Consider the following 13,616-nt stretch of genomic DNA (forward strand, 5'->3'; position numbering starts at 1 on the left):
TGAGCTCATGGACTATTTGATTTCGCCATCAAAGAAATAGGAGTAGTTGTTGCAACAACATTCGCAGGTTCTAATCCGTTCACGATTTGAATCCTGGTGTATTAAGAAAAAATACTACATACCATCTGCTTCACAGTGACAGTGGTTGTGAAAGGTCCCTTGCCATCATTTAGCGAGTCGGCGATGTTATGCTGGAATGCAAGTCTTATACCAACTGCGAAAACTGAAAATTGTTATTTAGACTCATTGAGGCTTCGTGTGTAAACTAGCATAACAATATTGATCAATTAATTATTGCACATGATTGAATTGTTGACTGAGATCAATGGGAAAATAATCAACAGCACATTTTAAGGTCAACCAACCGCAGGAGCAAGATACATTGAGGATAGGTTTGCAGTGCCACGCTTTTGTGGAGAGCTGCTCGTCCCTTGGAGCAGCGAGGCTGGGTCCACAATCCCTAGAGTCCATCCTGTGCCAGCAATGTGCAGGACAACTGGATAGGTCATGCAGCATGAATGACAGCCCAAAATACCCACACAACTCACAGGGGATTAGTTCAATCTTAGTTGGCGCCACATCCAAACCTCTTCGCAATGTTTATTTTTATTTTATTCCAGCAGCCTAGCTTGTTATCTTGCCACGGTTTTACATTCGAGAAAGAGGAGGTGAAATTGGCTATGATAGAACGCTATCATCTGTTAGACTAATGCGAGCCCAGCGCCAAGCCATCTTCAGGAAATCCGAGTACGGTTATAATTACAATACATCAATCATAACGCAGTACTGTACGATGTAAAAATAAATATAATTGCATAACATCTTGAACCCATTTCAGCATTATAAAGTATAACATATGACCTTATAGAGCCACACAAATGGTCGGTTTGTCTCTGAATCTCTCACAGATTGTTTCACCAACGCCTTATCCAAAGATCGCCATTGACATCCCAACCTACCTTAATGTGTCCGTCACTAACTCTGGTGATGCTGACACATTCACAGCTACAGTCAGTGTGGGCCCTGGCTTCATTGTCAGTATTCTTCCTTCGTATAGGTAAATATGTTTTACTCACACCTATATACATTAAGTGTTTTTTTTTCAATTCCACTGCTATATGATGGCCTCTAAGCACCATGCAGGTCATAGAGGTTGTGTACCACGCTGGTCAGTACTGGTTGGTGAAGGCAGACAGCATAGACGTGGATGAGTAGACAGTACAGTGTAAGAATAGATGTTCTGCATTGTCCACTCAATAACTGTCTACGCTGATGTCTGCTTAGCTTCTGATATTAGGCACATTCTGGTCAATTGGTCATAGGCTATAGCTCTGAACCAATTGTAGATATATATATCTGAGAACTCCTCTTATCTATTTTAATGTGAGGTCCTATTATTCAAAGGGTCATCCGTGATTTAAACTACTTTATGCACGGATTAATCATAAATAATTGCAGATAGGGGAGTAATCTGTCACACAACTCCAATTATACACTAAAATGTCGCCCAAGCCCACAAGGGTAAAGTGTCTCCATGTTTTTTGTGTGTCTCTCTGTGTCTTTGTGGGTGTCTCTGTTTTGTCTGTGTTTATTCATGTCTTTGTGTGGCTCCAATTTTTTTGTGGATAACCCACGAGTGATTATGATATTGCAGGTAACTGGATGCCATTCCACATTAAATTCGAAGGTAATGGCAGATAATAGGAAGACTAGGGGCATGGATAATTGGGAGTTTTTGCCAATCCTATAGCTCCTTGAGAAAATATGAATTGTAAGGTAATAGTGTTGTAGATAAGAGGATTTCTGTAAATTTCGGTTATGAGACAATATTTACAATGGATAGATGTGCTTTATTCTTATCATTATTATTATTATTTAAGCTGCATATTCTGAGATTTCTGACATGTGTTGGAAGCTTATTAATTTAAGGGGGGGACTGTGAGGTGCACTCCAGCAACATCGTTGTGGCATCATTCCTATAATTTGTAATATATTATAAATACAGCTATGTCAAAAAAGTGCATGTGAAAGTATTATACAATTATTATTTTTCTCATTCATACATTTTCAAACTCTTGTCAGACAGCCTGGGATAAACAGCCGAGCGGTGTTTCTACAAAGTATAATATATTTCGTTTGTTGCATGATCCATTAAATTATGAAATAATATATAAATGATAAGGCTGACTTCATTCATAAACTTCAAATTGTTGGAGACGTCTCTTTTCTCAACAAGTTTGGCACAGGAAGCGATCCCAGGCTACTGTGATGAAATTTGCACTTCAATATCGGCAAATCCATCTAAATTTTGATTCAAATGCCTGACGGTCAAATGTATTAAATGTATGCCACTTCTTAAACTAATTCAGCTAGCATAGCAATTCATATGAGGAAAGGTTCGAAAATAAACAACTAATATTCTGAAACCACAAATGGCATTCTGAGGAAGAAGATTAATATGAAGGAAACGTGCTTAACTTAATATTGAATACACAGAACTCTTTAAAATTATGAAGAAAATAATGAGAATATAAATCAGAGATGACACACATTATTGGATGTGTCATAGCATGCAACGGGTGCATGAAAACAGCAATACGGAGGTTCATAATCGGCCATTCACAAATGAAACCCCTTTGAAAATCAAACTCGTGATCGAGATTAAACCCTCAATTTAGTAAATAAATATTATGAAGATTTCCATAGCAAAGCAACACAAATATATAGTTTTGGAAGCAGAACTCTTAAAGGATGAAGAAGAAGTTCCAGATTTCACACTTAAGCTCCACCCTTCACGGTCTGCAAAGTGGAAGACGCCTGGATCAGATGACATAACATCAAAAAGTGGGACCAATTCTTGGAACAATAATAGCAGCTTTCTTCACATTTTATAACACATGTCCAATAATGAAACAAAGAGGTTGATGAGAGTTTGGTGTGATCATTGAACTCAATTAGATCATGAAAATTCAGATACCAATTGGCCAAAATAAGAAAGTGTTTGATGATTGACATTTATGTCTGTCCTCTTAAAATTTTCAGGATATTACCTTAGTTTGGTCATATTTCCTTCATGTTTCCACTGAAATGTAATAAAACCCGGGTATTGTGCTGGCAGTCCTGACACTCTGGGTTCGAATCCGGGCAGCTGCCTGTGATTAAATTGGGTTCTCAAGTGTAATGTGTAGGTGTAAAGTAGTGATGCAGTGTTTGGGGCACTGCAATATGATATGATGCAGATGACTCGAGTTCAATTCCTAGCCAATTTTAACATCAGTGGCGTTACCTGATCAGCGTGGCAAGGTATGGTCAAATGACCCCTGTAACTGAGACATCATGGGGAGGCTATTATCCCACAGTGGATTGACAAAGGACTGTAAATCATCAATATTAATATTCATGTCTGTGTAACAAGTTTTAAAATGTGTTATTTTTTTTTTATTCCTGTGATGAAATCATTGTTTTTTTTGTAATTGTTATTAACTTGGATTGGTTGGTGCTTATGCAGATTCAACATCAACAGGAACAGCTCCGTAATTTTAACGCTGAAGCTAGAAACCAATTCTACAGTGGAAATCGGAACGATTGGCGCATTTTTACTGGTAGTTCACGGAGCAAACTCTACCTCCAACTTCATCGATTTTCAAGCTCAACTTCTAAAGGTAATGATATATAATATTGAAATGACAAAGCTGATCCCATTGACATATATTTTTAATAAATTGACTCTTGGCGATGAAATCAAATGCCATCTGGAGTGATTCTTTCTAAAAGTGATTCCTTGTAACGCCAGATACTATCAAAAACTAATATTTATAATGCGTGTGATCCTGATAATAAGCACTGTGCTTAAAGGTGTTCACGATCTTGCACCAGTTCTGTGTAGGCTTTTCAAGCTCTTATATAGTACGCACTCCGTATCAACAACTGGGAAATTAGCTCAGATCCATCCAGTCCCAAAAAGGGTGATTCATCTTGCATGTGTAATTATCGTCCAATCGCCTTAACACCATTAATATGAAACGTAGTAATAGTAAATGAGACTATCCTGGTCTCTTGAACTTGAAAGTGAGGAATATATAATCAATGATCATCTTCTCCATCACTTGGATTCATTATCATTTAGTGATCATCAGTTTGGGTTCCATCAAGCATGGTTTACGTGTATTCATTTAGCTTATTTTAACACGTAGGCTTTCGCGATCAATATAATCCTATTTACAGGTTTTGTTTTTTTTAGGTTAGATCGCGTAAATATAAAATTTTCGTTACTGTTGCCCAAGTGCTCTGTGCACACTTTTTGCTATGTATGAACCAGCACAACAAGTAAACATTCTCTCTATGTAAAACTTTGGTAGAAAACAAATGTAGCAATAACACTGAGTATGCAAAGTGCCAATTTCTGGAACGTAACTATAATCTTTGCGAAACATGTAATCAAGAATCAAAGCGATTGATTCTCCTGCCCTCATGAACGGCACCGTTGGAGTAAGCGTGTTGAATTAAACTAACACTTCAAGAGCTATCAACGTAAATATTTTTTTTCAATTAACAGTATGCGTCGGTTTATTGTTAGGCAAAGGGGAGCAACCGCACATCAATTAATTTATATACCATTACATTGATCCATAGAAGGGTCCAGTTTCACTTGCCCAATTATTATTTTTTGTGACTAATGGACGCTTTCCCTGCTCAAAGAGTTAAATTAAATATGTAGAACTAATCCGAATATTATTTGCCTCGCAATCATAGTACAGTAATAGAGCTAGTGTTACATTTTATGAGGGAGCGTTTTATTGTCACAGGTCACTGAGGAACTTAAATTTCCTCTGCAACCTAAAACACATTCATGCAGCATTGAATAGCTCCCAAAATCACTGAGCGAAGTTTGCTGTAGTCTTCTTGTATTGGATATGGGATGTTGTAGTCAGTGTAATTGGTCCTGCCACTTTCTGTCAGCTAGTTAACACACCTCCTTTATTATTCATGTTTTATGGGGAGGTCGGCACTCTCTACTTAACAATGTCATAGCATATTCTTGATTCTTTCGGTAAAGTCACGTAGAAGGGAAACAATAATTATCATTTTATAATTATTATTTTATCGTTTCCGTTCTACGTGACTTTACCGAAAGAACCAAGAATATGAATCCCTGCAGTCACGAAAGCTTTAAATCAAAATGTCATAGCAGCTGCATATTCCACAATCCCCTCACCATGATTGGGACGAGGGAGAAAATGATTGGGACGAGGGAGATAACTTCTGTTCCACCAACTGATATGTTTTATTTCTCTTCCTCGTTTTCCTTTGCTTGCTCCATGCAGAATCGATGTCATAAATTCTCCAGATCACGCTCTTATGATGTATCCCACATATGCTGTTCTTAGTCTCATTCGTTTCCAGAGTAACTCATGTATCCAATGTTCCCTCTCCATCCGAACTTTTTTACGTTCTAAATTACATTATTGTAAGACTTACATTGCGTGACTAGTCAAGCTGATTGTCCTGTGAGCTTTACATTCTAGGGTCGTGGGCTTTTGGGGAATTGGAAAGAACAGAAACTGCTCAATTTCCTCAATTCGATTGTTTCCTCATATATCTTATTTTTAAAAAATACTCACTAGTTCCCCCTTCCATTATCCTATTACTTCCAACATATCACTGGGTACCACATCCATATTGTTTCCTTTTTTAAACTTTTTAAATGTACATTTTAGGCTCGTGACACCTGGGTTATTATGCGTATTAACATAAGCCAGTATGGTCAACAAAGCATATCCACTGATGAAGGCAGCATATTAATAATCACGTATATTTGTTCTGCTCCAGCAAGGCAAAACAAAAGCCAACAGGACAAATCTATCTGCGTAAAACCTCATAAGTATGTATATTTAAATTAACGTGTATCTACCACGAATGTCCCCCCTCCCCTTTGCGCACAGTATGATGATGATTCATTTCCAACCTGTGAAATTATGGCTCAAAGAAAATGCCCGAAGATGCTCGAGGTCACGAAGTGCAAAACCAGCACGTGGAACGCGACCATCCAGTTCAATGACACTGGGTCGGGAATCAAAATAATAGATCCACCTGGTGACATGAGCAACATCACTGTCGGGAAGACGTTGACCAAGAGCTATTCCGGAGACTGCTGCAACACGGTGTTTAGCGTTAATGTCACAGATATGGCTGAGAACTTACGTGTGTGCTCCTACGACATGAAAGCATCAGCAGGGATTACGATGTTCCATATTGGCATTTGGCAAATAGTCATATTTACATTTGGCCTGGCACTAAGTGGAATTACTAATGTCATGTGATTTCAAATGTTTGACATGTGGATTACAAGCAAGACATGTGTCTATTTTGTGGGAGAAAATATTATTGTCCTCTTCATGTGTAGTGATATAAAATTTTCAACACAAGACCTGGCAATATATTTACACTAATTATGTGAGGTCTGATGCAAGTAATACATAAAATAGGGATCAGATAATGTTGTCTCCCCACACTTCAATACTGGTACAGGGATAATTTTACAGGGAACATTTAAAATGTCGATTTTTTTGTATTAATATTTTGAGGTGATCAATATTTAATATTGTGGGTATTGTAGCAAATGTGGATGGATGTGTTAAAAAAATATATAGACTACTGATCAAGCAGCTGTAATGAAGTAAAGTGCTATTGCCCCATGTCAGAAGTTAATGTGCTTGCATTGTTATCTCAGGAGAAACATGAACGAAGACCCGTGGGCGTGGCAAATTATGCTAAACTGTCAGAGAATATCTGGTCAATCACATATTGCTTTTATATATGATTATATGGGTTTAGTCCGATAAGTGGTTGATTTAATTGCCTTGAAAATAAGAAACACTGTGAATGTATCAGTTTTATGAATGGTTAGAATTTCTGTTGCAAATGGTGGAAGGGAGTGGTAAAAACCTACGCATTAGTGGCACAGCATGTGTTGGTCTGACTTGTCAAAACGTTGGGAGAACAGCTGTCTCTATTACCTCTATCTTCGCACAATCATGTGGTTTAATAACAAGAGCAAATACAATTTACTTTTGATTACTAGTACTTCATGCGGTGTTAAACAACATAGTGTGGCAGGTCAACATTAGGCAGTGCAATAAATCCATTCTTATCGTTTACTATGCTTCACGCCATTGCCAAGCAGCACTGGCCCGCATGCTGAAGCATGGTCATAAAATTCCCCCGACCCGCATGGCATGCATAGGGAGGCCCTCATTCACCATTGTTTTTAAAAAGGGCACATATTTGTGGTACTATGAAACAATCAAATACTCTTGAAGGTACAGAATTGCCCACACGTCTTATTCCCGACACAGTTTATTTGGGTAATTTAAAATGTGCCTGTATGGACTATTGCATGTTATTATAATGAGCAAAGTGAGACGATTGATATTGCCATCACCATCATTGCTGGATCAATTATTCCACACACCATGTTAAAATAAAGCAACAAAAACGTAGAAATGTAATGCAATAGTATTACACACGAGGTTCAGTATCCGATGTAATGCACCAAAATCATAGTTTTGCATGAGATTGTTTGGTTTCGTTTTTTTATAATAGAAAATAATGATTTTAACTTTGTAATGCGTTCACTCATTCTTCAAGAGAGAGACAGCTCAGAGGTGTGAGCAACCACAGACAAGCAGGAAAGGAAGCCGCAGCAAGCCGATTAAAAATTATCCCCCTTCAAGCTCTGCAGTCCTCTATATATGAAGGTGTTATCGGCCAAAATGTGGGTGGTGATTACATGGGGGAGAAAATCGGAGCACCCAGAGAAAATCTACACATGCGTGGGAGCAACACTCTATCCTATACAGATAGAAAAGGGGGAGTCCACAGTCTTGCCTACCACATTCTTCTGACAATCCAGGGTATGGCACCTCAACGTCCACGAGAAGGGAGTTTCATAGCATGTGTGATTCACCAACCTTCACTGCCTCGCTGACATACGAAAGAACAAGAAGAAGCTGCCTCCACAGTGCTGGAATAGAGGCGTGTGCCACCACCATCTGGCAAATTATGAAAGGCACTAATGGCCCCGGTGAAGAAAGGTAAACTTAAAATAAATTCACTAAATAATATGGTAACAAAGAAGAAGAGCATGCATATGCCTGGATTCGGTAACGCTTTCTAACATATGTTTGTTCTTAGAAGTACTTAATGTTATTCTATCAACTTTGATCAATTTGACTGGTTTTCAATCAGGTCCCAAATAGCAACACAACTATATACTTCGTGTGGTTGATGCATTCCAAAAAAGGGTGCACAAAGCGAAACTCGAAGGAAACCGCTGCCTGCTGAGTAAAGCATACATTACTGTACACTGTTGTTTTACAATGTGCAACCACATAGCCACATATGGGTGAGTTCAAACCGCAAATCGCGAATTTTGAGTAGAAATAAGTTAGCCACACGTACGCAAAATTGTAAAAACCAAAACCGCACAGAGATAGAAAACCCTAAACAAAAGATTCGTTCATATTGCATTACCTTCATGAGAGCGATCGTGATATCCGCCAATGCTCCTTCTCTACGCTGAAAGGCAGTGGAAAACAGTGTCACCATTTAGTCAAGCTGGATGCCTTGCTGCCGTTCTCTACTGGTCCGTGTGTCTTTTCTAAGCAAAGGTTTATCTAAAATAGACTTTCGATTCTTTAAATTTCTTCTGCAGAAAGTTGAATTCACCGACTGAGCAACCCTGTCTCTCCACCCACAATGGAACCTATCTTTAACTTGTGACTGGTTCTACAGCCCATACAACAACATGATGCTTCTACCTGGGCAACTCTGCAAAGTGTAAATGAAATCCGATTCGCCTCTTAAAAATACATACATCACGCTAAATGCAGTTATTTTACTTTGGGAAATATTTTTAAGGTATCCCCACGCCATGCAGGGGTGCAATTTTTTTTTACCATACTTGACCACGCTGGTCAGTGCAGGTTGAAGCCAATTGCAATGAAAGTGACCACAACAGCTAAGTAACACCGATGACAAGATCTGTTCATTTTCAGGGAAAGCATTCGGGCAATTGCACATTTGAAAAAAAAAACCACTTTGAAGCCACGGATAATATTCATGGCGAGTTATACCGGCTGCCCTCTTCCTCAACCTGCTTTGATCAGCGTGGTGAAGGATAGGCAAACATCTTCTTTGGTTCTTTCGGTAAAGTCACGTAGAATGAGAATAAAATAATAAATTGATAAAATAAAATAACGCAATAAAATTCTCACGATGTTTTGGCCACAACACAAGCGGCCTTCATCAGGTGAAGGGACGAGACTGTCTGGAGGACAGCGCTGGAGCGAATACAGCCAAGCTCAGACCGCGACCTTTAAGCTGTGTGAGAAGAAACAGAGTGCCTTGACAAAGGAATTAGCAGAGAATTTAGCATTGAAATAGCTGAGTGATTAGCTTGTGACTGGTCACAGAAATGGCTATGTTAAAGTCAAAGCCTACACATCTACAGAAGCACCTAGTACAAATCAAACAGGATAATTTAGCATTGAAATAGCTGAATGATTAGCTTGTGACTGGTCACAGAAATGGCTATGTTAAAGTCAAAGCCTACACATGTGAGCTATTAACAGTAACTGGGTATACACTACACTATATAATGATACTATATAGTAAACCAATAAAAAAACTAAAATATAAATTACCTCAATGTTATCAATAAACTCTATATATTCTCCAATCAGCTAAGCTACCAACAATAAGTCGTTATATATCACAATGCTATATGGCGAAAAAATGGGTGGATTCTTACCCTCAACTTTAGCACCACGGATAGCTACGAGCCCCGTTCAGACGGACGAGTTCATCCATGGTCGGAACGGAGGAGGGGGAGAGAGACAGCTGCGAGGCGCTGTTATACTCCATGCTGTAAACCATACCATCAACAGTGGTGTGAGAGGTATTAAGAGTCAATGCCAGCGAAAAGATAGACGTCAACAAAGTCGTAATTAATCGCAGTAACAGTTCCATTTCTGATGGTCTGAAATCCGTTTTAGCTAAAGGTCTAAACTTTGCTGTCACACCGAGACACATACCGGTTAATGATATCATTGCCCATGTCGACGTTGCACTCAAGGGCTTGAGTCACATCTCTGCAGACGTAGCAAGATCTGAAATCGCTGCAACCCTCAAAAACGCTAAGTTGCCACCTAGCAACATCAGCAAAGATGAACGCTTTGAATGATCTCAATTAAAAAAGAGAGATGATATTGTCATCCTCTCAGCCGACAAGGGCAATGCCACTGTCATCATGGACAAAACAGAATATAACAACAAAATTCAAGAACTACTCAACGATGGCAGCTATACAAAAATAAAAAGAGATCCCACCAACAGCCTGGTTACCAAAACGAACAAAATCATCTCTGATTCAACAGCATTAATTGATCAGACCAAACAGTTCTCGTTGAAACCCTCTGCTGCCAGACCACCAAGATTATATGGCCTTCCAAAGATACACAAAGAAGATACACCCCTTCGTCACATCGTCTCTACTGTCAACTCCCCCACCTATAAACTGGCACGTTTTCTTGCTGATATACTGCGACCTTTCACTGGAAAAAACACCTCTGCGGTACTAAATTCTACTCACCTGCTATCAACAATCAAAGGCATTTACCTGTCCCCAGATGACCTGCTTGCCAGTTTTGATGTGGTGTCCTTGTTCACCAAAGTCCCGGTACCTGACACCATCACTATCATTGAAGACCTGGTTCATCAAGGACTGCATACTGATGTACCCCCCCTGGTGAGACATTGCTTAACCAACACATACTTCACCTGGAATGGAACTTTCTACAAACAAACTGAGGGCACCCCAATGGGCTCCCCCCTATCTCCGGTTGTAGCCAACGTATTCATGGAAAAATTTGAAACTGACGCCATCCAGACTGCCACTCTACGCCCTACCTTATGGAAGAGGTACATGGATGACACTTTTGTCATCTGGCCACATGGCCAGCCTGCTCTAAACCAATTCCGCGACCACATCAATTCCATACACCCAGCCATCAGATTTACCATGGAGGTCGAAAAAGATGGCAAACTACCCTTTTTGGATGTTATAATTAAAAGAACACATGATGGTTCAATGAGCCACTCTGTCTACAGGAAAGCTACCCATACAGATGCATATTTGAAACCGAATTCCCACCACCATCCATCCCAGAAGAACTCCCTCATCAAGACTCTATACCATAGAGCCCAATGCATTTCCGACCAGGAACACATTACCAGTGAACTCAAGCACGTACATCAGGCTCTCAGGGCTAATGGTTACTCCGACTACACAATCCGCAAAGCCATCACTCCAGTCATGAAGAAGGATCCTCTTGTGGAGCCACTCAAAACCATCACCTTACCCTACATTGCAGGGGTCACTAAAAATATCTCAAAAATCCTGAATAAACACAAGATCCAGGTCCGATTCAACACAGTACTTAAAATCTGTGATCGGGTTCCATCTGTCAAAGATACTGTTCCAGACATACAGTACCCGGGCGTTTACAAACTAAAGTGCCTCTGTGGTAGTAGCTACACTGGAGAAACCAAACGACATATCTCGGACCGCATCAGCGAACATAAAGCAGACTTGAAACACGGTAAAACGAACTCCTCTGCCGTGGCAGATCACTGTTATAATTCAGTGGGCTCACATGACATTGACTTCTCCAAGACGGAGGTTCTTTGCAAACCAACCGGGTACCATGAGAGATTCGTTCATGAGGCCATTCACATATACAAGCACAGAGACAATTTCAACTAAGAAGATGGATTCTGGCTTAGTAACCATTGGAAAGATGTTTTAAACCATTTCCGTTCTTAATTAATTGTATTTTACGATGACCTTCAGACCGCAGCTCTTTCGCTGGCATTGACTCTTAATACCTCTCACACCACGGTTAATGGTATGGTTTACAACATGGAGTATAACAGCGCCTCGCAGCTGTCTCTCTCCCCCTCCTCCGTTCCGACCATGGAAGAACTCGTCCGTTTGAACGGGGCTCGTAGCTATCCGTGGTGCTAAAGTTGAGGGTAAGAATCCACCCATTTTTTCGCCATATAGCATTGTGATATATAACGACTTATTGTTGGTAGCTTAGCTGATTGGAGAATATATAGAGTATATTGATAACATTGAGGTAATTTATATTTTAGTTTTTTTATTGGTTTACTATATAGTATTCATTATATAGTGTAGTGGATACCCAGTTACTGTTAGCTCACATGTGTAGGCTTTGATTTTAACATAGCCACTTCTGTCACCAGTCACAAGCTAATCCCTCAGTTATTTCAATGCTAAATTCTCCTATTTGATTTGTACTAGGTGCCGCTGTGGATGTGTATGCTTTGACTTTAACATAGCCATTTCTGTGACCAGTCACAAGATAATCACTCAGCTATTTCAATGCTAAATTCTATGCTAATTCCTTTGTCAAGGGATGCCTCTGTGGATGTGTATGCTTTGACTTTAACCTAGCCATTTCTGTGACCAGTCACAAGCTAATCACTCAGCTATTTCAATGCTAAATTCTCTGCTAATTCCTTCGCTCCAGCGCTGTCCTCCAGACAGTCTGGTCCCTTCACCTGATGAAGGCCGCTTGTGTTGTGGCCGAATCGTCGTGATAATTTTATTGTGTTATTTTATTTTATCAATTTATTATTTTATTCTCATTCTACGTGACTTTACCGAAAGAACCAAAGAAGATTAATCCTTGCAGTCACGAAAGCTTTAAATCGAAATATAGTCAAACAGCCTCCATGACCGTGTCAGAAGGCCTTCATCCAACAGTGGGTTGATGTGCTGTTTCTCTTTTTGTACTTGCAACCCGCAAATTCATCCATCCTAGCCAGCCACCAACACTTTTTATCTGATATAGAGCTTTTGTCTCTCTCCACCTTTCTCTAGCCTTCTCTGTGCGGTATATTCAAATTTATCTCGATTTCTTGCTGTCTCAGTTTCTCTATTGCTCTTCCCTTTTCTATCTCTCACTCTATATCTCTCTATCCGTCTCCCCCTCCACGGTAGCAAACCCACTTCCCTCTACATATCACTCGCTCCCTGTTTCTCTCTCTCACCTCTCACCTTTGCTTTCCTTAACCCCACCTCTCCCTTTCCCATCTCAATCTCTCTTGCCTCTCTCATAATCCTCCCTCTCAGTGTTTGTCACTTTCACTTGCTCTTCTGATTGTCTATCTCCTCTCTATTTTATGAACTTTCACTCTCTCCCTGCTTAGATCCTCTCCGTCTCTTCCTCCCTCTATAGTCCTTCTTCACCTTCCTCTATCTTTCTCCTCTAGTGCCAGATACAGGGCCGGGGTCGTAGGTGGGTGGTTGGGGAGGCGTGATGTTTGCACGCATGAACCAGGCTCATTATCATGGTCCATGGACAGATAGCAGGTAGGTGCCTACTGCAAATTTCGTAATTTGTTTCAACTTTCCTCTGTCTTGTGCCAATATGCTCAAGTAGTGCACATCTTTATGGCACCAATCTCTTATGTCGTCAAGCCATTCTCTGTTAGGTTTTAGTCTCTTTCCAGTTCCTTACATTTTTCCA

The 13,616-nt window shown here is 39.9% G+C and overlaps 1 protein-coding gene across 2 annotated transcripts in view; it reads left to right on the top strand.

Moving 5' to 3' along the window:
* Positions 1-7,618, top strand: part of LOC116941866 (von Willebrand factor A domain-containing protein 7-like) — a 49,355-nt gene extending 41,737 nt beyond the window's left edge. For both annotated transcript variants that reach the window (XM_032953208.2, XM_076057722.1), the window contains exons 16-18: positions 909-1,057; positions 3,509-3,662; positions 5,943-7,618. In XM_032953208.2, the coding sequence (XP_032809099.1) occupies positions 909-1,057; positions 3,509-3,662; positions 5,943-6,320 (681 nt within the window). In that variant the 3' untranslated portion in view covers positions 6,321-7,618. The remainder of the gene's footprint in view (positions 1-908; positions 1,058-3,508; positions 3,663-5,942) is intronic.
* The last annotated feature ends 5,998 nt before the right edge of the window (positions 7,619-13,616 follow it).

This window comes from Petromyzon marinus, chromosome 1 (assembly GCF_048934315.1).
Source record: "Petromyzon marinus isolate PM22_M1 ecotype Great Lakes invasive population chromosome 1, UKy_Petmar_22M1.pri1.0, whole genome shotgun sequence".
Classification (NCBI taxonomy): domain Eukaryota; kingdom Metazoa; phylum Chordata; class Hyperoartia; order Petromyzontiformes; family Petromyzontidae; genus Petromyzon; species Petromyzon marinus.